At 39.9% G+C, this 26,256-nt stretch overlaps 2 protein-coding genes and 1 non-coding gene across 4 annotated transcripts; all 3 read left to right on the top strand.

Moving 5' to 3' along the window:
- The first annotated feature begins 3,259 nt into the window (after positions 1-3,259).
- On the top strand, positions 3,260-13,150 carry dnaja2a (DnaJ heat shock protein family (Hsp40) member A2a). Its single transcript, XM_031746465.2, has 9 exons — positions 3,260-3,337; positions 4,351-4,410; positions 5,872-6,101; positions 6,208-6,288; positions 6,412-6,545; positions 6,642-6,838; positions 10,845-10,989; positions 11,278-11,405; positions 11,998-13,150. The coding sequence occupies exons 1-9, from the start codon at positions 3,260-3,262 to the stop codon at positions 12,184-12,186; spliced, it is 1,242 nt and encodes a 413-aa protein (XP_031602325.1). The 3' UTR covers positions 12,187-13,150.
- Positions 13,151-14,925: 1,775 nt separating this feature from the next.
- trnat-agu lies at positions 14,926-14,999 on the top strand. Its single transcript has one exon. It is a non-coding gene; the product is annotated as a tRNA-Thr (tRNA).
- A 229-nt stretch (positions 15,000-15,228) lies between these two features.
- On the top strand, positions 15,229-25,719 carry lrp3 (low density lipoprotein receptor-related protein 3). Of its 2 annotated transcripts, XM_039613315.1 has the most exons (8): positions 15,229-15,368; positions 15,655-15,898; positions 18,891-19,026; positions 19,106-19,311; positions 19,943-20,559; positions 20,808-21,280; positions 21,463-21,595; positions 21,691-25,719. In XM_039613315.1, exons 2-8 carry the CDS (start codon positions 15,823-15,825, stop codon positions 22,501-22,503), a joined length of 2,454 nt encoding a protein of 817 aa, XP_039469249.1. In that variant the 5' UTR covers positions 15,229-15,368; positions 15,655-15,822; the 3' UTR covers positions 22,504-25,719. The 2 variants fall into 2 exon arrangements, with proteins under 2 accessions (XP_039469249.1, XP_031602333.1); XM_031746473.2 differs by having other exon boundaries at positions 15,229-15,898.
- Positions 25,720-26,256: the final 537 nt, after the last annotated feature.

The raw sequence follows: 26,256 nt of genomic DNA, 5'->3' as shown, positions 1-26,256 counted from the left end.
TGAGAGCTTATTCACCTCACCGTGTGAGTGTTTCTGTTCGCTGTAACCAAAAAACATGAAAGTAACTCTGCTCAGGCTGGAGATGTCAGGACAAGATTCACTTTGTGACATGCAGGCAGAACAGACACAGCCTATGCAAAGTGTTTTGGTTTGCTTTGATGCAAAAGGGGCTGTAGGGATACTTTATTCCCTGAGTTGTGCGAACCTTAAGATGTTGTTTAAGTTGAACACAAATGATCAAGAGCTGACAAATTCCACTTCGATCATCTGTTGTGCTTAAAAGACTTTTTGAGGAGAATGCATAATGCATTGCTTCCTGACCACCAAACACCAATTAAGCTTAATTAATACTTACAGATTATTATTTTCTCTTTGCCTCTCACTCTGACTCTCACTTGCTCTCTTATTTCCTTTGCTGTCATGATGTGTTTTGGTTTGTTAAAAGCTTATGACACAGTCTTAAAGTATTTGGCCTTGATGCTAATTCCTTCATGCATTGGGCTGGTCCTCAGTGACACCCACATGTGCTGTCTCGGGATTCAATCTAATGATATTAATCAATACATTATGCTGAAATCACTCTTGAACAATTCAATTCAATTCAATTCAATTTTATTTATGTAGCACCAAATCACAACAACAGTCGCCTCAAGGCGCTTTAAAGGTAGGCCCTACAATAAAGAAACAATAGAGCAGATTTCACAAAGTCTCACAACTCACTAAAAATAACAGTCAGCCAAAGTATGCAGTACTGTGAAAAATTAAGTACAGCCTGCAGCAAGTAATCGTTTTCTGAACAGTATAAGTCTAAAATCTTTGTGATGGAATTTTGTCCCACTATTCTTTGTTTGAGTTCATTGAGGTCTGCAGGTACTCGTTTCTATACGCAGCTTTCTTGCGCTCTCGCCACAGCATTTCAATCAGGTTGAGGTCTGGACTTTGAGCCACTGCAACATTTTGTTTCTTTTCACGTTCAGCCATTCTGTTGCAGGTATCTGCCAAAACCTTTGCTTTTAAGTGGTCACTATTGCCGATGAACATTTAATCAAGTGCATTTAATTAACAGCACATGGCTGTTACTTTTTTTTCCACAGTACTGCATAGAGTAGTAGAATTTCTATAACACAGCATAACATAATTGGAAATTCCATAACAAATTGTGTTTCATGTGAAAACAAAATACTGTTTGTATTTTTACAATAATAAGTGCCAAAGGTCTCCATTAACATCTCTGAGAAACACATGCAATAATAAAAAAGCAGCGCCACCTGCAGTCACACTGCATTCATTTTTATTAGACTGATAAGATTTGAGCTAAAGACACAAATCTGGACATGAAAAAGTGTTTTTACACATATAAACTGAGATATACAACAGCTTGTGAGTTAATTAAAAGTCAAATAAAATCAGTCAGAAATCATTGTAACATAAATAAAGTACCAAAAAAAGAATTTAATGTGTCTAATTTAAATATCCAAAACATTTATTTTGCTTCTAAATCAGATCAGTGTCCACTCATATGATCTGGAAGAGAAGCAATGAAATGAAACTGAAAAGCTGAGATGTCCTCTCTGGGATTGGAGTAATGTGCTGTGACTGTGGTAATAAACCTGTTTAGTCAGCGATTGTTCTAGTTTATCCTTTTATTATGTAGTACACAGAAGAGTATACAACATGTGTGTAAGTACATGCGATGAAGCAAGTAATAAGCATTTATAATTAACAGGGTGTGACTTGATTGGATGAGTTTATTGTCGAAGTATTATTGCACTGTGCATGGCCACTCAGAAGAGGAGTGAGACGGGAAGAGGAGATCTGCACGGACAAGCTCTCATATCCCCCTCCAGGCCTAACACTGGATGAGACATCTGAGGTTATAATATGCCACAACAGTAATGGATCTTTGACATGAAAAATGAAGACAAGTTAGACGTGGAGAGATCTTAATTATTGAGACACTCGCTATTAGGCTGAATTCATTAATTGACTTCAAAATTGAATTTCTGTGCAGGCATAACAAACTCAATGCCACTCTAAATCGTGATCGACATCTTAAATTAGCCTCGGGTTTAAAACAAATTAAAATAAATTGCAAATATCTGCAGTGCTAATGTGGTCAAGTACACGATTGTGAGTGTATGATAATCACATGGTTTCAATTGTACTAAGATGCAACCATTCAAAAACAATGCATTTCATAATAAATAAAAGGGCCCAATAATAAGCCAACCATAATTTGTCTGCAAGAAGTGGAGATAGTCGAGGTGGACGAGTTTAAATACCTGGGATCAACCATCCAAAGCAACAGAGAGGTGAAGAAGAGATTGCAGGCAGGCTGGAGTGGGTGGAGATGAGTATGAGGTGTGACAGAAGGATATTAGCAAAGGGGAAATGGAAGGTTTACTAAGTAAAACCTGCCATGATGGATTGCTTGGAGATGGTGGCACTGACAAAAATACAGGAGATTGAGCTGGAAGTGGCAGAATTGAAAGATTCTCAGATTTTCATTGAGATTGACCAGAATGAACAGGATTATAAATGAGTATATCACAGGGACCTTGAGTCCAATGCTTTGGAGACAAATTAGAGAACCAAGGTGAAGAAATCTTGGACATGTGCAGAGGAAGGATAGTGGATATACTGGACAAAGGATGTTAAAGATGGAGTTGCTAGGTGGGATGAAAACAGATAAAGTTTATGGATGTAGTGGAGGATGACATACGGAAGAGTGATGTGGCAGAGGAGGATGCTATGAAGAGGGTGAGATGGGGCAGATGATGTGCTGTGGTGACCCCTAAAGAAAGCAGCCATAAGAAGAAGATTCAGTGAGCATAAAGAGAAACAGAAAGTTTGCTTTTCATTAACAATCTGTAAAAATAGGATGGCAGTTTGAGCTCATAAACTGAGTTTAAACTTTTATATGTGAAGGTGTAACTATGGGGCCAGTTATAAAATAGCAAGATTTTTTTTTCAAGCTTTGTCTAAATTAACTTTAATTAAATGGTTAACATCTGCTCAAATAAATAAATAAATACATAAAATAAGAAAAAGAAGAAGAAAAATGAAAAGAAAACCGACTGTTTACTCTCGTGTGTGAGCTCATCAGTCATGAAGCACATCCACGCCAGGGGGCACCAGCGGACACGCGGCGGGCCTGACTTTCCGGAAATGGAGACACGAGGCGAGCCAAACATTTTCCACCGGCTCCTTCTCTCTTTGTCCATCCAGCTCCTGCCGAAGCAACATCAACAGCAACACCATGTCGAATGTTGTCGACACGAAATTGTACGACCTCCTCGGAGTGTCTCCGTCTGCAACTGAAAATGAGCTGAAAAAGGTAAATACACGGGAGATAATCTGCGGGGTTATATATTGCGTTTAAGCTTCAAAGTCTTAAAAGTGCCTCAATCAGGAAATGCGTTGCTATGCGAAGCTAACTAACATTAGCAGTGAATCAGGCTGACCGGCCTGGATATTCATGTGACAGTGGGGATGTGTCGTTTATGAGTTCAATAAATGTTTTATTTTTCTTTCACAATTTAGCTAAGATCGACTAGGAAAACGTATGTTTACCAAGTTGTTAATGTGAAAAAGGTCAACCGAAACCAGGGCTAGCTCGTACGCATTAAACGATTGACCTCACGCTAGCTTTAGCTTAAGTGTTTGTCGCGAAACCAGCCAAACTAGCCCTCGGTTTTGTGTTTGACAAACGGTCGAAATACAGATTCCTAACACGTGGTGATCAAAATAAGCCAAAGAATCCAAGTTAAATATTTATTCGGCAGTTTGAATGTTTTTCTTTTTTTAAATTTGGGGTTTTTTGGGGTTTTTTTTACTTCCAACCGGCGTGTGATGTTTTTTAACTGGCCATGCTAGACTAGACTAAATTGATGTTCACCCACCTTTTGTATGTTAGTACATTATCGGATAACTTTATTACGCTGTCATATTTTCATCTTAAACGTTATCGTTATCGCGTCCGTGCTTAGCGAGAAGATATGCTAATTAGCTTAGAAGCGTTAGCACTGAAATTGTCAGACATTTTGAGTTGCCTTTTTTCACTAAAGGGTAATTCCCGGGGATGGGTGCGTGGAAGTGGTGAATAGCCGTCGTCGTTACAAAACCGGATTATTGTTGGGAGAAAATGATTTTTTTTTTTAAAGCCGAGACAGGTAGAGCTTGGCCGGCCAGGTTTGTTCGGAGAGGAAGGCACGTGTGATTGCGTAAACCGTAGATAAGCTTCCTTCGTGTGTGTTGAAGTCATTTCGACGCAAGTTTCCAGTAAACAACGCATGCCCAATGTAAAAATGGCTAGCTAATGGAGTTACCTCTGTTTTTGTTATTTTCTAGGCATACCGGAAACTGGCAAAAGAATATCATCCCGACAAGAACCCTAACGCTGGAGATAAGGTAACGCCTCTGTGGCAGCCTCCACCTGGTTTACATTTACAGTGGAGCTGGTCATCATATGTAAAGATGAGTCGTGTGATTTGTAATTTTAAAAAATGACTGGGAAGACAATAAAAAGCTAAAAAAACAAACAAACAAACCTGTAAACCTGTTTGTAAGGGTTAATGGAAAGAAACACCCCTCCCTGATGACTAAATGATTTCCTTTGGCTCTCAGTATTTTTAAATTAATTTGAGATGACGTTTATTTTCATTTTATGCGCCAGATTCTAATGTATGTCTACATTATTAATCTGTTTTGTTCATTAATTTGCAGATTTCTTTTTCTTTTGTTGTTTTGGATGTTTATTAAAATTAGTCAGTTGTTTAAAAGTCCTTTGGCTAAGGTGCTATGTGTTGTTATCAGTGTCATGTATAACTAAAGAGGAAAAATAGTTTAAAATGTTTAGAAGTAAAACGGGCTCTCAAGGAGAGCAGGTGCCTAGAATTTTGTGTTTCTGAAGCTTTAATGTATCTTTCAGACTAACCAGTCCAGTTATGACAGGAGCTACTTCCTGTTTTAGTTTTACTTTTGCTTTGTGGTGGTTTCGCTTTAAGCCTTTACATTTAATTTTAAGGGTTTAAATTGTTATTGAACATTGAGCTGAAATTCCTGAAGTTGGAACAGCCCTGATGACTTTCCACACCTGTGTTTAACATTCTCATCAGTTTCTAATGTTGATTTTGGAATGTTTATGGAAATGCGCAAAGGGGTAAAAAAAAAAGAAGAAGAAAATTACAAGCCTCTCTTTCATCATCCCCCATATGGCAATTAGATTTTCTCAGCAGGAGATTGTTACCAACAGGAAAATGGCAACTTTAGAGTCTTAAGCCTGGGGGCAGTATTCATAATAATGAAAGCATTTGAGTTTTGGAAAATAGTGTGTCCTACTGAGCATATCCTTTACACTGGCTGTGAGATTAACATGTAACTCATGCTGAACGTCACATTTTCTCTTCAAAGCAAATGGAAGCTAGATGTTTTTCTTTTTAACTATTAGTGTTCTTTCTATTTCTTTAGTAGAAACTTAGGAGTGTTGGTAAAGTTTGTATAGGACAGATGGAACTTTGAGTTACTGTTTTGACAGGTAATCAATTTGATGTGAATTTGCTCTGAAGTCTTGTGTTTTGGAGAGCTGAAATTGTACCCGAGACTTCTGTCCCCTCGGGTGTTTTAGATGGAGCCAAAGGAAAATCCCAAGTGTTATTTATTTTTCACCAGTTAAGTTGATTGGTGCCTGCTTTCCATAAGCTTAAGACGCATTTTTATTTAATGGTTCTAAAAACCAGACTCTATGTGGCCGGATCTAAGTGGGTCAGTTAACTGTTTTCTCAAATCCCAAAAGCCGGGCCATTCCCTTCATCCAGTTAATTTTATTTTATTTTTTGTCTTGTCTGTGTTTCCGGTCTTCTCTAAATGTAGTTCAAAGAAATCAGCTTTGCCTACGATGTGCTAACTAACCCTGAAAAGAAAGAACTTTATGATCGCTATGGAGAACAAGGCTTGCGGGAAGGTGGCGGGGGTGGCCCAGGGATGGACGATATTTTCTCCCACATCTTTGGAGGTGGACTATTTGGCTTCATGGGTGGACAGAGCAGTCGATCCAGAAATGGAGGTCGGAGGAGAGGAGAGGACATGGTCCATCCACTCAAGTAAGACCTAGCTTGGAAACTCGGATGTTAGATTAGAACCTAATCTTGTACACCCAACTATTTTATCATTTAAGTGTCTTGATATCATCTTATTTTTTTCCTGTAGGGTTTCACTGGAGGACCTTTACAATGGAAAAACAACTAAACTACAACTTAGCAAGAATGTACTGTGTAGCACTTGCAATGGGTGAGTAGTATAACCAACATGTTGCTGTTATTTCTGCTTGATTGCTTAGTTATTAACAGTTTTAATCCTGTGATATTTGTTGGTTATTGCAACAAATCCATCTGTGGCTTTGTGTGAATACAGGCAGGGAGGCAAGACGGGGGCTGTACAAAAGTGTACAGCGTGTAGGGGGCGTGGCATGCGCATCATGATCAGACAGCTGGCCCCGGGTATGGTCCAACAGATGCAGTCAGTGTGTACTGATTGTAATGGAGAGGGTAAGTGCCACAGTGATGTAAACCGTGACCAAGCACTTGCGTGTTTTATTGATCTTCACAGATCTCTGATCCTGTGTTTTGTTTAATCTGCCCCAGGTGAGGTGATCAGTGAGAAAGACCGCTGTAAAAAATGCGAGGGCAAGAAAGTCGTGAAGGAGGTGAAGATTCTGGAGGTACATGTGGACAAAGGCATGAAGCATGGCCAGAAAATTACCTTTGGGGGAGAAGCTGACCAGGCACCTGGCGTTGAACCTGGGGATATAGTTCTTGTTCTGCAAGAAAAAGAGCACGAGGTACGTGGGGGGAGTCTGATTCACGTTATCCTGTCCTTCGTAACCCATGCATACTCTGTAATAGAGGGTGATGGTTTTAACATTATTTTAGTCCATTCTAGGGCAGTCTATTCTCCTTTTGTTTTTTGTATGTCAGTTGCTAATTACTTCATTCCCATAAAAAGGAGAACTAACTTCTAATCCAGCTCCTCACGCCTGACCAAAGCTTCCTGTTGCATTCTTTTAACTGTTGTGTGGATTCTGTTTTCACTATAATGGCCTCATAGTCTCAGCTGGTTCGTAAAATGTACCATATCATAGCATATACATGTGTGGGTGTGCAGAGGTGACAAATTTACACACAAACAAAATAAGCATCAAATAACTGGAAATAAAATCTTGGAGACGTTGGAGATAGTCATGCAGAATTTGTATATATCGGGGTTTTTTTTAATAAGTTTTAATTACATTTTAGAGTTTTTGTTTTGATTTCAGGGTGTGTGTTTTTTTTGTGTGTGGATGCTATAAGCATATTCTTTATTATTCTAGTTGCTTCTGTACGTTTTTTTGGCCCTTAACTACCTCAGTTTTTATCCGATTTTCGCCATTCAAACTTTAAAAAATTCTGCTCTTTCTGCTTATGCCGGCTATATCTCTTTTGGTGCTCATAACTTCTATACCTTTTGAGGTATTGAATTTTTTATGCGTTTTTTTTTTTTTTTTTTTTTTTTTTAACCCATTGAAATGAATGGAACACATTATCAATGTGGTCACTTATTTCTGCTTGCCGGGCTGAGCTGTGTTTTAGCTCAGTGAGATGAGCAGCCGTTCTCAGACTAGGAGGCCCAAGTTCAAATCCCGCTTATGGCAACATTTTTTTCAGTTAACAGTTAAACTTTTTCACCCCTTTTCAGCACAAATCCCAGCTTTTTCAGCTGTTTTCAGCAGACAGCTTCAGCGTTACAGCATCCACACAGCATTTTCCCAGGAAATGCAAATTTTTCTAGTTTGTTTGTTTTAGTTTTGGCGTGTTTATAAATGTTTAGTTTTAATTAATTTCAGTGTTTTAATCTTTAATTATTTTAACGCAGAGGGTATTTGTCTAGGAGCAGATTTTAACATTTTGGAATGAGTGTTATAGCACCAGAGTGTCACGCTGGTCTAGAGGTTAGTATTATCATTCCCTGGGGTATTTCTGCATGGAGCTGGCATGTTCTGCCTGTGGGAACTCAAGTTTCCTCCCACAGTCCAGACAGACGTAAGGTGAATAAGTCACTCTAACAGGTGAATTATGCTTCTGTGTTAGATCTATGTCGTACCTTACGCCATAACCAGGACCCTATTTTTAATCCTACAACATAACATTGTATGTAACCTTTCATGATTTCATTTTTAATTATGATGCTTGGGTTTTTACCTCCTCCCATCCCATTTTCAGTTTGCTCTAGTAAATTCACTTAGTGTAGTAGAGGGACGACCTGGTCATTGTTTCTCTGCCTATGGTATTATGCTTCGCCTCACTTTCATACTAACATGCCAACCTCCCGCAGCGCTGATGGATGATAATTTTATGGGTCATAGGCTATCGAGGGTCAACTGTCAATCTGTATATCTTAGCCATATTGAGTTTTTTTTTTCAATAACATCAGTTATAACATCTATTAAAATCTTGTAGCAATGTTTGTACTTTGCTTCAAAGTCATGTGTTGAAAAGGCTGAATGTATACCACTTTGTTATTCAGTGAGCATGATTAATCAGTTATGATTAAGAATTCTCTGATACAGATTAGAAAAATAGAATTTCTGTATCAGTCATAGTTTTGTGAGCTGTCAGAGCCTAAAATGCAACATTACTAAGGTGGATAATTTTTTTTAAATGTTTTTTTTTTTTCTCTCATAAAAGCTGCAATTGTCTTGATCAGATACTATGTCAAAGAATTTCTGCTTATGTGTTGAGGCACCCCTCCTCATACAATACGTGACTTAAATAATTGTTTTTGCACTTTGAACACTCAAAAGTCATATGTTACGTGGTGTTGGATTGTGGGCTAAATGGTGCACCTGCTGTAGAATATAGATGGATACAGCTGTTGTTCATGAGTTCATGATTCATAAGTAAGCTACTGATTTAAAACACCCCCTCTATTTGCAATAATTCAAGAAATAAAGTAAGAAAATCTTTGTATTACAAAAAATTCTAACAGGGAAGAGAAGTCTGTATTTCAGTGCATATATGAAGGAAAACGTACATTAAATTTATTCAGTTTTTATAATTAAATCGTATTATGCCTTAATTTTGAATTTCTGTGGTAGTTTATTTTAATTTTGTTTCCCTTTTTGAGGGGATTTTACTTTGTATACTACCCAGATGTCACTTAAAAATCCCTGTCTGTGGTAATGGCTGGAGATATAGTCAACAGGAACAAGGGAAAGCAGCCCCACAGTGGACCAAAGGAAAAAGGATGCTGTGCAGTAGCTGAACAGTGTTCCTGGAAATGAAGAAAAGGAGTATTTCTGTTCACTGAAACATCAGAGCTTATGATTCTAAATGGTTGAAGTGTTGAGTTCCTGGTTTGCATTAACAACGCTTGTAGCTGGATGCCAAAAAGTGATGGGTGTCCTCTCATAAAATAAAGTTACGTTGACATCATGAGTGGTGGATTGATAGGCTAATCAGTCTTGTGATGCTGCAGAGCAATTCAACTAAATGTTGTAATTTTAATAAAGCAAACAGACAAATTGTAATGAAGCTTATTTGTCGTAATGGTGCCAAATTCAGAAATTTGCAAGCCACTTACCTTACTCAGCTGAGGTAAATAAAGACCCTGGTAAATGTTAAAGGAAATGGGTTGTGGATGGTTTTGGCTTAACTAGAACACCACCCAGAGCTTCAGCAGTGCCTCTGGCTCCTTCTCCCACAGGATGTCTATCTTTAATGTCAAAATGTCAGTTATAGACATCTGTAGCATGATAGGTTGGTACAGCCAGCAGCAGCAACAGACAAAACACTGATCATGGAACATCAGTACTTTTTATGAAATGGCACTATATCAAAAGGTCTGAAAACCATTTGAAGTAGTACAATAAAAAGTATTTAAGAGGCATGAAAAAACTACTTGTCTGTGTATACAGGAATACATTCTGACAGCATCCTATTGAGTAAATTAGTAACTTTTTTTGTACTATATTTGTTTGTACTATTGATTTCTAACAAATGCTCTAAGGCAGAGGTGGTTAGTGTTCGGATACAATACAGTTTTCAAAAATGTGATGGTACGAACTTAATTGTTATCTAATAATTAATAAAACAATAATTAAAATTGACAAAGTGTTACAGTGCCATAAAAGCTAGCTTATGGAACAGTGTGTGAATTTAAAGTACAAGGCCTCTACTGAGTGTTGCATTATGGGTTGATGTTTGTCTTGTTAATTATAGCCTTTTGATTAAGATTTTTATTTGCCTGTCAGTTTAGTCTGCAGGAGTTCTTAAAGCTGTTGTGTAACACATTTTACTGCAACATAAGAAAGAAATGTTACAAAAATCCAAGTTCATAGTCTCCCCCAATGTCTTGAATGCCAAATTAAACCACGAAGAAGCATTGTCACAGTCAATTATAGCTGTCACAGATGACGAGCTCAAAAGACACTGTCAGAGAAAATGATTCTGACCACTTTGAAAGGCTATCAGTCACAGACAAAAGCAATTTGTTCTTTGGCAATTATCTGTTACCATGTTTAATGTGGTTTTATGAGAGAAAAGGCTTCAGCGATGAGAACTCTTTGAATTATTGGAATAAAAAACTTTATGGCCGTTTGAAAGAGCATTTTGTAATAACTAACCTCCACTTCTGCTTTAGCCCCAGCTTTATTCAAAGGGTAATGATATACAGTGACATGCTTTCCCACGCTGTCATATTTCGTATATCAGGATATAATTGTTTGTTTTTTTTGTTTTGTTTTTTAATCTGTTAAAACTGTGACTATTTCATCTATTAACAGATATTACTAACAATCTCTCCATTTTCAGACATATAGACGAGATGGCAATGACCTCTTCATGAACCACAAGATTGGGCTGGTGGAGGCGCTGTGTGGTTTCCAGTTTATGTTGAAACATTTAGATGGAAGACAAATTGTTGTTAAGTACCCTGCTGGCAAAGTCATTGAACCAGGTAAACATCCATTTTTAACATTGCTTTTCTTACTGAATTTGTCAGGAACAGACTGCATCATTATTTAAAGCTCTGATGTGGTTGCCAGATAAATAAGTGTATTAGCCTAGCATGCTCTGACGGCTGAGCAAGTGTCCAGCTTTGGGCTTTATTGGCAGAGAGTTTCTATCATTGTAATGTTTGTCACAGTAACACTGTGGGGTGGGGTTTACCCTAAATCCTCAGTGCTGGAAATAGTTTAGAAAAATGTGAATAAGTCTAATTTTAACGAACCGCACTCTTTTCTAGGCTCTGTCAGGATGGTGCGAGGAGAAGGCATGCCACAGTACCGAAACCCTTTCGAGAAAGGAGATCTTTATATCAAGTTTGATGTCCAGTTTCCTGACAACAATTGGATCAGCCCTGAGAAACTTGGGGTATGACAGATTTGCGCTTTTAATTTACTGTTTTTAATCTTCTGATTTTTATTTGTCTCATTATAGACAAAGACCAAAGCTCACTCTTCATCCTTGGAAGTAATTACAAAACTGTTATTCATAGGCAATTTCTTTTCCTCTATAATTAGATTAAGACATTAAAACTATATTCCAAACAGACTTAAGTCAGCGAGTCATTTACAATTGAGTTCAAATGTATTGTTTAAATCAGACTCGCCCATCAGGCCTCTGAGGGGGCATCAGTGATGGCAGCACACGGAACCAGTGTAAACAGATGTGCTCTTTTATCAGCAGCTTTGAAACAAGCAAGGAAAAAGGCAAATATTGGCAGCAGTGTTGATGGAGAAAGCCCACAGCACAGCTGCTTTAACTTGAAAAATATACATGATTTTCAGACAGCTCAGAAGTGAGTTAGCTGTCTGACCTGTAACATGTTCAGATGTAGGACTGCTGTCTTCCCCCGTACTGGTGCACTCTTGACCCCACAACCTTCTGACACCAGAGAATGGTTAGAAATCCCGATGAAGCTGCCTGTTAAAGCTCTATTTTGACAATTGTTTTCCCTGTGAAGGAGCTGGAAGACATGCTGCCCTCACGGTCAGAGCCACCCATCATCAGTGGAGACACGGAGGAGGTCGACCTGCAAGATTATGACGTCAGCCAGGGCTCGTCATCGGGTAACCGCAGGGAGGCTTACAATGACAGCTCGGACGAAGAGGGCAGCCACCACGGCTCGGGAGTACAGTGTGCCCACCAGTAATCTCATGCTCTTTCCCACTCTGACATATACACATACAGACACACACACACACACAACCCATGAGCTAGATGGGAGAAAATGTATGAGTTGCAGACTAAACAAAGGCAGGTTAGGCTCAGTAGCTCCTCAGACACAGATCCAATCATACTGACTCATGCACAAGTTGTTGATTGTTTGAAAAAATTGTGCCCTTGAATCATTTTGATCTTTGTCTGAGGAACTGACACTAGGGCAGCCAGAGACAGATCTAGACACTTTAAACGACAACTTTAGGTAAAAACTCATATAAAATATTTAAGATGTAATGAAACAAGTGGTCGCCTCAGTGAACACCATGTTAGGATGATGATCAGCAGCTGTGTGATCTGCTGTTCAAACAGACTTCACCCACCCACCTTTCTCTTCCTCTGTCATGGCTGTTAGTCCAGTGTCCTGCTAATTGGAGCTCAAGATCAGTAAAAAGGAATGTTTCTTTGTGTGAATGACATGGATTCTGTTTTCATAGTATTTACATTAATTTAAAAGACTAACCAATGTGCAAAGACAAAGCAGCTGAGCAACGTGACATGCAGATCCTCGGACTCGTGCATTCATGGACTCATCGACTCAGCGCCATTTGTAGGATTTGTTTTCTGATTTTTACAGTTTTAGTTTCTTTCTAGGTTTTTACGTGTTATTTTTTTTTTTTTTTTTTTTTTTTTTCTGTCTTTACTTTTTAATTCAAACAGAAAATTCATTAATTGTGTATATTACTGAAGTGGTTGTTGGTAAGCTTCATCAGCTGCTGTATTTCAAAGCTGTGTGATTTTAAAAAAATAAATAAATAAAAACCTATAGTCTGTATCTGTGCTGAGACCATGTGCATGTACAAAGCTTTGGTTCCCGCACTTGTCAAACATCCAATAAAGCGGCACACTTCTCAAAAAATATCTATGAAGTTGTTGAATAAACTGTTGAAATATCATTCGTAGTGTGTTGGTTTGATTTTTTTTTCCAATGTTTTTCTTTTTGCCACCAGAACTAGTAGGATAGAAACGAGTTTGAAGCCATCAGTTTCGAAATGGCTCACTAGGGGAAAAAAAGTCATCTGTTCTTTCTATAAACAATGTGTCAATAACGAGAACTAATCCAAGGATCCTGCCAACTATTCTCTGGAAGTACTGTATGACTAAATCAAAAAACATTTCCATCCTCAGTCAGCTGTCATCAGTGAATGGGATCGCACACTGTCCTCGCACATTTTTCCTTCATGCCTTCAAGCTTGCTGTCCATTTCTTTCCGTTTTAAGTCCTGTTGCTTCTTTTTTTGAAACAATTGTTCAGTGTTTTATTATGCTTTACCTGCAGCGCTCTGTATTTTTCCTCCATGCCTTGGAGTTAGGAGTTTTTCCAGAGCCTCATCAAGCTTTTCTTGGAGCTCCTGATTCTTTTTGTCTTGGAGAGCCCATTGTTTCTTCTCAATAATACCTTCTTTTTCTTGAAGCTGGTAGGAAAGTTTTTTTCATTCAGCGCTCTTTCTCTCATTTTCTTGCGTCAGGAACATAATTTTTTCTCTGTTCATGAGATTTTTATTCTGCATTTCTTCGAAGCGCTTCTCCTCTAGTTGTACTTGTTCACCCTAAGGAAGAGAGCTGAGGTCAACTTCTTGTCTTTCTTGATCGTTTCTCTGAGAGATGTTGGAGTCTGTATCTTTTATATATATATTTTTTAAATTATTCAACAAAAATTTACAATGTATTTCAATTGGGTGACCTTTCAAATCCTCACTCAACATATTCGTCTTTCAACTCTAACTACTTCCACAAATGTTGACCCACAGACATCATTTAAACTTTAAAACGAAGCCAAGATATTGAGCTATTCAGCTTGTAATTATCCTTTTCAATATTTTTTATACTTTTTCTTCAGTTCCAGTTTAGGAAATAAAGCATGAAACTTAATGTACATTTTAAACATGCTCGGCTGCTTGCCAGCTTCAAAACCCCTTCTTCTGTGTGAACTTGAGCTTTCAACAGTTCTACACTTCAGCCTTCAGGTGAATGTTTCGTCTTATTTCAGCGGATTCAACATTTTTAACTTAACATTCAGCAGCTATTTCAGCTCAAAACATTCAGCTATCAGAATTCACACCGCAGTTTCTTCAGAAAATGCATTTTCTAGTTCTAAATGTACTAGTTAATAGTAAATACGTGACATTCTATGTAATTATAATTAAAAAGGAAAAGGCGAGAAACCTTTTTATGGAAATCAAAAGCGTAATATTCGGAAATATTTTTGCTTAAATTTGAAATGATCCACAGGCAATTGTAATATATACACACTATCATTCCCTTATGTGTGGTGTTTATTTTCAACCCTGTACTCCACGCCGAAGACACTGCTGCACTGCACTCTTACTTTTCTTACAGTTTCTTACACTTTACAGTTATGCACATATTTACGCTTCCGTTTGACTAAGCCACATTAAGCTCTCCTTTTAGTTGATTGATTTGGATAAATTTAACTTAACGGTGTACTGCTATTTATAAAAATTTTGCCTATTTATAAAATTTTTACCATTTTGTCCCATACTTACGTATTTTCTACTGGCTAAAAAAATAGGATAAAAATAAGACGAGACAACTTGATGTATCACGCCGCATTCAGAGGAGAATACGTCATATACTGAATACAGCAATGACGTCATCGGACCCGTGTATCTCACTATTCATAAGTGCCCTTTTCGATGGTCACCGTCAGCGGCGCCGTGGCTTAGTTGGTTAAAGCGCCTGTCTAGTAAACAGGAGATCCTGGGTTCGAATCCCAGCGGTGCCTTTTTATTTCTTTCTTTTCTGTTGTTTCGTTCGTTGTTGTTTGGTGCGCACCATTTGTCATAACTTTACATTTACAGAGTACTTTTCTCCCAGCAAAACACTTTTCCAGGTGTATGTGAAACTCGAAATACGTTATTAAATTAAAAGGGACTATAGAATTTATTTTATAGTCCGACTTGCAGTACAACAGTTTAACCACACGAGGGCGACAGTTAAAGGGCCTACTCATAAAAGAATCAGAGTACAAGCGGGCGAATGGGAGAAGATTATTATGTATCTTTCCTACCAGAAGCCGTCTTCGTAATTCTTTATTTCAGCTCAATATATAAAGTTTCATCTGGAGAAAGAGGGGACAAGGCTTAAGAATTATGTGAGCCACTTTTTTTTCATTTAAGATGTGGAAAGCTAAGCAGAGTCAGCCAAAGTTAGAGCGGAAGTAGTCTTCAAGAAAACAAAAATTTTCTAGCTTTGCATCTCAACTTTAATTCTAAACTACAAATCCAAACCCTATATAACCGCGATTTTTATATCTAAGACTATAGTCTATAAGACGTTTAGTTTTATAATGCTGCAAAAGTTAACGTTTGCCACGAAGGCTTTATTTTGAAGGGAGTAACAAGAAGCCGCATCGCTAACTGGAGCTACCTTGATCGTAGCGTCCTGGCTACCGCTGCAAAGGAAGGACACAATGCCTTTTCACGGCAAGGAGGAGCTCTAGCTGTGTCCGAGCTGAACGCAGATGCCAGAGCTGGTGTGGATCGCACAGATGTGGAGCGAACAGCGAAACGCGTGTAGGAGATAATAGCAGAGGTCCCCGCCGGACCATGGGACTGACGGAGCTGCCCCTGGTGCTGCCTCTGCTGGGGCTGCTGTGGCTCCGCTGTGCTCTGCTCTGTGCAGGTGAGAAACAACAATGCGTCTCTACACCGCTGTGATGTTTTAAGCGGAGGCTTCTGCTCATTAGTTTAGAAAGCTCTGCCTGTGATGTTCACGAACACATGATGGGATGCACAAGTGATCCGCATTGCCCGGTGAACTGTAAGTGGCCATGCTTTTCTATTTCTTGATCCGTGTTCGCATCTTTACGGGAGATCCGGTAATTTACAAAGCTCCTGCTATGATTACATCAGTGACTATCAGAGCGGAGCGTCTCTGTGTTCACACCCGAGCAGCAGCAGTGGGTGTTATTTTGTCTGCTACTGTGTGTCTCTGATTAAGTGATCTGATAGATGAAGACGGTTTGTTTTCATTGTTTTGATTGGATGGAGGGAGAGCACAGAGGCTATCGTTGTGCAGAAACCTGCGGGATTATTGATCTGTGGTGGGTAAATGATCACGGTTAGTGTGGAAACATGGACGCGCTTTCACAAATGTGATACTGCTGCTATCGGCATTACATCACTGCTTCTCTGCAGCCAGTCAACCCCACGATCCCCTCCTCCCCGCTCTATTGTAATACCCTGCACTTAATTGGCATTTAAATAAAGAGGAAGGCTGCTAAAGGGACACAGAGTGAGAGTTTGGAGGTATGTGTGTGTGTGTGTGTCTGATCCTTGTGTGGGGTCGGGGATTCTTCATTGTGTGTGTCTTCATTATGGGGACAGAAAGCCAGTCCACATAATTCAGGTCTTCAAAAATTAAGATAAAGGGATATGTCAGGTTACGTTTTTGGGTTAGACAAATTGTAGTTAGGTTAAGATCATGAATGTTAAGTCAGTGTGATGTAAGTCTGAGGAGAGAAGAGATTTGCACGATTAAAGGGGAGCACACCATCCCGTGTTTGACTCAGGAATCTTCAAGCTTTGAGGTTGGCTGATGTGTCCAGTGTACATGTTGTCCTTATGCCTGGTGCTTCAGCCTGTGTTGCTGCCTGTTCCCCTGTGCTGGCAACCTGTCCAGGATGTCCACGAGTCTAGTTGGATAAGCGGTTTAAAAAGCAAAAAGTCAAAAAAAGAATTGATGTTTTCACACATAAAGCTCTAGGGTGATTGAAGTTGCATGCACAAATACACACACAAGCTACAACTGCATTCAGTATCTCCACATTTTACCTGAGCTCATGATTATGTGTGGTTTTTGAGAACAATGCAGATTAAAAACTGAAGGGCTTAATGCTGAAGTGCAACCTTAATCCTCTTGTTTCTCTCAGGTACGCTTCACTGTAATCAGAGCAGGAAATTAAAAAGGCACATTTACATGCCTTAAAAGCTATAAATGCAGTTTCACATGTTTTTGTATTTTATTCAAGCTTTTTTTAAAAAAAAAAAAAAAAGTTAATATCCCTTTATACACATTTCAGTGAAAGTTTGGCATGGTTTACTCCATTAATAGCTTTCAAACAAATGTAAACTACAGGTTTCATATATGTTAAGCTAGAAAACACACACAAACATTGTCATCACCACTGAGGTTTACATCACCTAACCCAAGGTAGCTCCTAAAAAACAAAACTACAGGAACAATTTTTTTACATCTAATAATTCCAGCGTGATGCTAAGTATCAGCCATGGGATCAACATAATCACCTTTAAAGAACATTTTACAGCTGATATTCACTATATGTGAATGTAGCTCCAAAACCTATAGATGTAGTTTTTCCACCACTATCTGTTAGTGTGTCCTGTGTGGTTATGCTATGTGTGTTCACCTTTCACTGATAAAACACTATTTTAATATTTTGATGACTCTATTGGCTACTGAGCTGGAGTTGCGCTTGGCTGCAGTGCATTTTGGAGTCTCTGGATGTCATAGAGAAAAAGTTTGCTCCCTGAGCAACTATTGTTGGTGAACTGTTCATGTTTTGTAGCTTAAGCATAAAACAGCATTTTTTACATCTGTTGGTAAACAGAAACATGAAGCTGAGACTCAAAAATAGTGAGTTAAAGTGAGTTTTCTTTCTCTCTCTCTCTTTCTCTCTGTGATCAGATTTTTCCAGCATCTGAGTCTGAGCTTGAAAGTAGATGAAACACAAACACAACAGTCAAAATGCGCTTCAGCTCTCTTATTTATTGTACCAAACAACAGCATTGTGTAGCAGCTTGGTCCAGCCCAGTATGTGTAGGTATTTATGTGTGTGCTAAGTTAGTGTGGATAGTCGATATCTGCACTTAAACGATTCCTCCCTCCGCCACCCCGCTTCACTCTGCTGACTTTACTGATTCATCAAGTAAGCCAGAAACAAACAGCACTAAGCAGCAGACTCCCTGCTGTGTGTCAGTGCTGGATCATAGTTGAGCTAATGTTCTGTCTCTGTGGTTCTGGTTAATTAAGAGGCTTGTTAGGCAGCGTTTCCTTGCATGCGTTTCATTCTTTCTGTGGCATTAAGCAGTAATGCGATGATTAAACACTGAATGCGCCTGCTCTATATTATTGCTTTCAGCACAAGAATGAAATGAGATACTTCCCATTCCACATTTATGTTGCAGATTATGATGCCGGTAACTTGATCGCTGCGCCTTTACTTAGAAAAACAACAGGATTCAGTGCCTGCACACAACACAGAGGTTTGCGTGTTAGTCCTAGAGCTTTTCCTTGCCTGCTCACACATTTGTGTTGCTCCCTGGAGTAATGGTGTGATGGCAGCAGGAGATGCTGTTGCCTTGGCTGCCAGTTTGGCTGCTGCTTCTGTTTAAAGCTCCATCTGATCAGCGTGGAGCTTCCCCACAATGGCACTAAGGTCATTTGTCTTGTCAGTGAATCGTTTAGTGTTTTTTGTAATGGTCACAAATAAAAGAATGAGGATAAAACGGTTTATAGAGTGTGGAAGCCAACATTTTGGTAATGCTCGATGTCTGCCAAGTGTTCGTGTTCTTAGTTCTGATGTGCACAAGGAGCATTCAGACCGACCTCCCTAATATGTATGCTGCCATCTCCCCTGTGTTTCTTGAGACAGGCTGCAGCGAGCAGGTGGAGATCCATACAGAGCGGAGGGGTGTGATCTACAGCCCTTCCTGGCCTTTAAACTACCCACCTGGGGTCAACTGCAGTTGGCATATTCAGGGAGGTCAAGGAGAAGTTATTACCATCAGGTAGAGTTCCTGAAACATACGCTACATACATATGACATTTCTATAACCGAGTCACCTAAACTCATGTTCCATGCTCCAGTTTCCGTAACTTCGACCTGGCGGAGTCAGGAAAATGCATGGGAGACTGGCTCCTCCTGACACCTACATGGAAGAGAGAATCCAGGCTATGTGGCTCGGTGCTGCCGCAGCCCTTCATCTCCACCAGGGGGCGTGTTTGGCTCTTCTTCCACTCTCAAGCCAACAGCTCTGGGCAAGCCCAGGGCTTCCGACTCTCTTACATCAGAGGTAAGCTGGAGAATATTTGCATATTGTTTGTCCACTCCATAAACATACCAGAGTGGGTGAAAATATTAGAAATATCTCTACAGTTTAATCCATTAGCAATACCCACTGCAATCTCATTATTAAATAAAATGAAATAAAAGTGGAATTATCATGTTTACAACATTTAAGTCAGGGCCACCTGCAGTATTTTATATTTGAACATGAGCATCTGTTCTGGGACCTCCCCATGCTTCTATGTGCATATGTGGAAAACATGAGGTGGGTAAAGTAGCAGCAGGATCTATGTGCAGACCAGAGCATGCATCAGTGACAACAGTTATAACAACAATAAAGTCAAGATGCAGCATTAAAACACAGATTTAATAAAGCCATAATAAAGTTTTGTGAGGGTTGTATTAATAGGAGAGCTCATGTTTACACAGGGTTACTGCTTGGTTTGTTTTGATATGATCATCCGCAATACTACTGCATTTTTTTTGTTATGGTTTGTCTTCTTTAAAAAAGCTGAGATAAGCCTAAAACCTGTGATATTGATTGCAGTTGGACATGACAGACAGATGAGACTGGCAACTATCTCTTGGGGGGGGAAAAAGTGATGTTTTAGCAGCTAACCAGACATATTCTTTTTTAGGTCACCTAGGTCAGAGCAGCTGTCAGTCAGATGAATTCCTCTGTGGGAATGGGAAGTGTCTTCCTCGCTCCTGGAAGTGCAATGGTCAGGATGAATGTGGGGATGCCTCGGATGAACGCAGCTGCTTGCCACCTCCCACTGAGGTGCAGCCGGGCCTCTGCCCCTTTGGCTCTCTGCCGTGCACTGAGGCCCAGTCCACGCGTTGCCTGCCCGCGAGCCTGCGCTGCAACGGAGCTCGGGACTGCCACGATGGAAGTGATGAACTGGGTTGCCCTGACACTACTTGTGGCAAACGTCTGGGGAACTTTTATGGCTCGTTTGCCTCTCCCGATTTTTTCCGTGCGAACCGTAGCGGCGAGACTGAGCTGAGATGCTCCTGGTTGTTGGACACTCAGGACCCTAAGCCCATTGTTCTGCAGCTGGACCTGCAGCTGGGGCCTGGAGATTTGCTGCATATCTATGACGGCCTGCTGCAGCGAGCGGAGCATCTGTTACAGGTGTTGTCATATCACAACAACAGGCGGCCCGCCCTGTTGGAGTCAAGCCGGGGACAGATGAGCGTTTTGTACATGGCCCAGCCTCACAGTCCGGGGCATGGTTTCAATGCTACATATCAGGTACTAAGGTTGGCTAATGTTCATTTCATTCATCGTTTATTCTCAGCTATCCTTTGAAATTCTTTCAACCTCTTTTTTTAAAAGTTGTTTAAAACTTTTAATTTGTCAAAAGTTACATTGTTTTTCTTTTTGGATCTGTTTTAATCCAAACTGACTGATCTAGAAACAGTAACTGCTCTTTTTGTTCAGCAAACACAGTCAGTTAAGTATAGTACAAGTTGCCCCTTCTGTGTCCTCCATCCTACCAGGTGAAAGGTTACTGTTTTCCTGGCGAGCGTCCCTGCGGCAGTGATCAGGGCTGTTACTCTGAACGCCAGCGCTGTGACGGCTACTGGCACTGCCCATCTGGTCGAGATGAGGAGGGCTGTCCGATGTGTCCAGATGGAGAGTTCCCCTGCGAGGGTGGTACAGGAATGTGTTACCCAGCCTCTGAACGCTGCAACAACCAGAAGAGGTGTCCAGATGGGTCGGACGAGAAGAACTGCTACGACTGCCAACCTGGAAACTTCCACTGTGGGACTAACCTGTGTATCTTTGAGACGTGGCGCTGTGACGGGCAGGAGGACTGTTTAGATGGAAGTGATGAGAGGGACTGCTTGGCAGCAGTGCCCAGGAAAGTGATCACAGCTGCCCTGATTGGCAGTCTGGTCTGCAGTCTCCTGCTGGTTATTGCTCTTGGCTGTGCCCTTAAACTGCACTCCCTTAGGAACAGAGAGTACAGGTGGGCCCTCATTCTGCCACTAAATGAATGTTAAGTCAGAGGAACGCTGGGATGGTGTTTATTCTTGCAGCTGCCAGAAACTGTAGAAGTGAAAGTATTTTTGTGGGTTTTCAAGTAGTTTTCCTGATTTTCTCTAATTCTGCTCTCTGTTCTCTGTTTTTTCCTGCCTCACTCCTTTACAGAGCTTTTGAGACGCAGATGACTCGCATGGAGGCCGACTTTGTCCAGAGAGAGGCTCCTCCTTCATATGGTCAGTTAATAGCCCAGGGTCTTATCCCTCCGGTAGAAGATTTTCCTGTATACAACCCCACCCAGGTAACAGATTCGCACACACTAACAGACACTGGCGACGCTGCATTTAGACAGAAATGAACTTCAGCATGTTTCTGTTTTAATCCCCTGTCATCCAGGCTTCAGTGTTACAGAATCTTCGGTTGGCAATGCGCAGGCAGATAAGGCGTCACTCAACTCGCCGCTCCACTTCATCCTCTTCCAGACGACGTCTCGGCCACCTGTGGAATCGCTTGTTCCATAGTGGAGGACGAGCCAGAGGCCACGCCCCACTCCTGGATCCCCCTGGACCCACGCAGATCACACTAGGGCTTCACAGCTACCGGACTGTCGGGGAGCAGGGACCTCAGAACAGGGCCATGTCTGCAGGTGGGTCTGACATAGTAGGTGTGGACCTGCCAGAGAGCCCTGCATCGCCTCTCTCCTTTCATTCAGTGGACAGTCCAGAGGAGGAAGAGGACCTGTCACCTGTCAGCAGAGATGGCAGCAGGGCTGCAGAGTCTGCACCTCCCACTCCTTGCCAGAGTGACTCCTCAATACAAAGTGGACTTCCTCTCTCCCCACAGGAAGCCTCTGCACCCCTGTGCCCACCCCGGGCATCTAGAAAATTAGTTCTAGAGCTTGCAGTTAACCTGAAGGGGGTTTCTTTAAGACGTTACTCCCCCTTAGGACCTTTGTCCCCTATTTCACCCCCTGTGTTTCCCAGCAGTTCCCAGACACCATCAACTCAACCTCAACCACAGGGTTCAGAGGTGACTTCACCCACCGAGCCCTTATTTTCCTCTGTGAAACCAGAGGACAGTGACAGCCAGTTTACTGTGAACGTGCCAAGCAGGGATGAGACGAAACCAGAGGCAAGAAGCAGCCTATGCAGGTTCGGCAGAAGCGTCAGTGAAGAGGGAGGAGATTTAGGAAGGGAGACGCTGTGCTGAAAAGTTTAGGATGACGCTCTCCTCACTGTCGAGAGCTGGCAATTGCAATATCCGTTCTGATAAAGTGTCCTTGAGATGTGACTCCACCAGATTCAGAGGTGAGAACCTGTACTTCAGCCTTTCATTTGGAGGGGGTACAATATGAAACTGAAAAATATCACTCCATTTCATTATTTGAATGCATAAAATGTGCAGTTGCAAACAATTATGCACATGCAGTCTTATCCTCAGACGAATAAAACCAGCATTAGTCGTTCTTGCTGTAAATTGCTTTCTAAAGCTCATGCCAGAGCTTAACTACTTTAATTAAATACAAACAGATAGCCCCAATTAGCCCGTTATGATATTTACCCTGAATTTGTTCCAAACGATTAAATCCAGTTTTGGCCACAAGCACTAATACAACCCACTACTGGCAAAATGTATCTGAAATGCCAAAACAGCCTTTATGTCTTTACCCAAAGCCATTATGCACCGCTATATACTGTGAGCCATAACAGCCTAATGAGTGAATACACAAATTGATCTGATCGATCCTCTATTCTGTCTTGTTCCCTTTTATTGTTTATGTTGGTTGTTATTGCTGTATGACATCATTAATATGTCACGGCTGAGTGCATCAATTAAGGATGTAGTTGCTGAAATTTTACATTTTTTTTAATATTGGCAACAAATCCTGTGATTTGTCCACATCAACCTTCTTAAAGACATAACAGCAGTAAGAAGAGAAATCAGACAAAGCCGTGGACAACGAACAGATTAACACATGAGGTGCACTTGTGGAAGCAGGAATTTGAAATTCTTATGTATTTATTCATTAGTTTAACACATTTTTGTAATTTCCTTATAAAATCTTATTTTACACAATGATAAATATGATGATAAATATATGGAATATTGAACATGACTCTACATTTCCATGAAGAGTCAATATTCAATATTCAGGGATTGTTCAGGGATTTGTTCTTCATGGTTACATAATAACAGACCATTACAGATATCACTGGTTGATTTTGGTCTTGTTGTGCGATTTGTTGACAGTAAGAAATGTCTTGAAATACATCTTTGAACCGTGTCAGAAAAAGGTTTGATATTTTGAAATAGGTTTTATATTTTCCTGTGAAGAGTTTGATGAAAATAGCACACCTGGTAGTCTAGGTTACCCTAGTGCAGGCTAGGCTAGTTTCTGTCTGAAGGCAGTCATTAAAGCTAGTTTTCCCCTCTGTTTTATAACCTTGTATTAAGCTAAGTAGGTGCAAGCTATAGTATATATTTATAATTGAGAACTTTCAGGCTTATCTCCCCAAAACAATATCAACTTTTCCTTTAACACTTGTGCAGTGTCAGTATTGATTCAGCAGACTTTTTCTTTATTTGCATTTTGACCACTTTTAAGAAACATCAAGAACTTATTTATTCACTTTTATCAATTGTAGCTTTAGTTTAAGTTTTTATCTTCATAAATGATCAGTAAAAAAAGCCAAACTTGGATGAGGATTTACAAAGTGAGTCCAAGAATATTGCCTCTAATTCTGTTCAGCCTCTCATCCTTTTCATAATAAACCAAACCTGTCCCGTTAAACAAAGTCGATCCTTTTAAATGAACCCGACTTCATATATATATATGTATATGAGTGTTTGCATTGACCTCCATTCAGTGCACTGACTGTATGTGGATGCCCAGGAAACTTTGGAAAGAGGAGCTTCACATGGAAATAATGTTTGTTCACTCTTCATCCCAGTTGATGACTGGGTCACCGTGGATGTCTGGACTGCTGGTTTATTCTGGTGGAAATTCAAATCTATGCTGTGGAATTTTCTAATACTGGATGTTTAAGCAAAGACCTCTATTTTCCTGTCTTCAGTGGAGACCTGTATGAATTTTTGCTTTACATTTCTCTTTCTGCCTTGAAGTTATTGCCTGTTTCTGGGCTGCTTTTTTGACACTGGTAACATTTTGCTAATCACTGTTGGACCTTTAAAGAATGTACCAGTCTTCTTTTGTTATAAATATCGGTGATTCCCCCCCACTTGTGCTGCAGGATATTTATACTAGAAGAATAAGAAGCCAGTAAGTAGTGTGGGTTTGGAGTAAAAGAGAATTGTCCAGAATGCCATTTCATGTGGAAAAACTAGATCGTTCCTACTGTTTGTTTGATTTTTTTCTTTAAAATGAGCTGAATGTGCCATGCTACCCTACAAGTTTTGCCAAGAACAGCTGCTATATGTTATGTGCCATTAGAGATATCTCCATAGTCCTTCCAACTAATTTCTGCCTAATAATCTGTTCTCATCCCCAGTTCTCTCTTTGAAATATTGAGGAAAAAGCTAAGTTTATTTATTTATAGTTTTACAGATGTTTTACTTGTGTTCTCTTGTAAGTCTATTTAAAACACATCCGTCCTCATTTAGCTTAAAGTGAAATAGTTTAGCTGCTGTTTGGGAAAAAATGCGTATCTTGCTTTGTGATTTAGAGACATGCATTATAAACGCCTTAATGGGTTTTCCCTGTTGTTGCAATGGTCAAGGAGGGTTTATGAATCAACCCTGTGGTTGTGTTTGACAACACTCTTTTATACATGTCATGTGGTAAATATGATTGATCTGGAGGTACAGTGCACTAATATGTCAGAAGTCTCAGCTCTGGGATTATTACAGCAAAGAGTAAAAGAAAGGGAACCTTTCAGGTCTTCTTCCATTGTATTTAAATAGTGATCTATTCAGGATGTAGTCATCAGTTTAAGGAGAGTCATGGTAATTTGGTACAATCTTTAGTGAAATTGTGTTACACTGACTGCTAATGTGGTTAGGTTGATGATTATGATCTGCCAGTTTAGATAAGTGTGTCTTTTCTGTTCCCTGAATTTCAGCATTTATGCTTTAGCAAAATGTCTTCAGTATGCTTTAGTAATAGCTGTACTTTTGTATAGTTTTGTGCACAGGTAAGCACACTGGATTGTGGCCACTGGAAAGTAAAGTTCTGCTGAAAGCTTCTGTCTGATAATATCATCATTAGAAACTTGAGTTTGAAGCTTTGTTCCCTTCACAGGCTGAAGATGATGTTTGTTTCTCACGTTTTGAGAATTATGTTTGTATATTTTGTGCTACAAGAGAAATGCTGCCATGGCATTGTTGGGTTTGCAGATCCAAAATTCTGTTTAATCTTCTGCTTATCATAATTTTCCTGTGCCTGCAATAAATAAACTTCAAAATTTATTTTCTGGGGGTTTTTTTTTCTTCTTTTTTTTTTCTTTTAACCCCAAAGACCAGTGAGTTAATGTGATGTGTGAGCGTAATGTGCACACAAATTGTCCAAACAATGAAAACAAAACGTATAATTTCCTTTCTGTGCTTTAAATGATACAATAACCTGTAAACTGTGGTGGATTGTAGCTGAATGAGCTAATATGTCACTCACATTCTGGTTTTTCAAAGTAAAATGTACTATGGTAAACTGTTGTTGGCATCAAACCAACGTACTACTGGTACATTTATTTTGCACAGTAGTTACCTTTGGGCTGATCTTACTTCAAACTGTGAGGTGCAGAGTCATGAACAACCAGAGGAAAAACAAAACCATTAAAATCTTTTAAGAAAAAATAATTGCAGATATTATTGTGCTGAAAATTTGCTAAAATCTATTACTAAGAATTAATAGCAGCTGTGGCCAAGCTTCCGAAGTGGGTCATGCCACAAAAAGCTTGAAAACCACTGACTTACTTAATTAGCACAGAAATCCCCATTTTTGACCTG

The sequence above is a fragment of the Oreochromis aureus genome, linkage group 1 (genome assembly GCF_013358895.1).
Source record: "Oreochromis aureus strain Israel breed Guangdong linkage group 1, ZZ_aureus, whole genome shotgun sequence".
Taxonomy (NCBI): Eukaryota; Metazoa; Chordata; class Actinopteri; order Cichliformes; family Cichlidae; genus Oreochromis; species Oreochromis aureus.
This window is presented reverse-complemented; position numbering and strand designations above follow the sequence as displayed.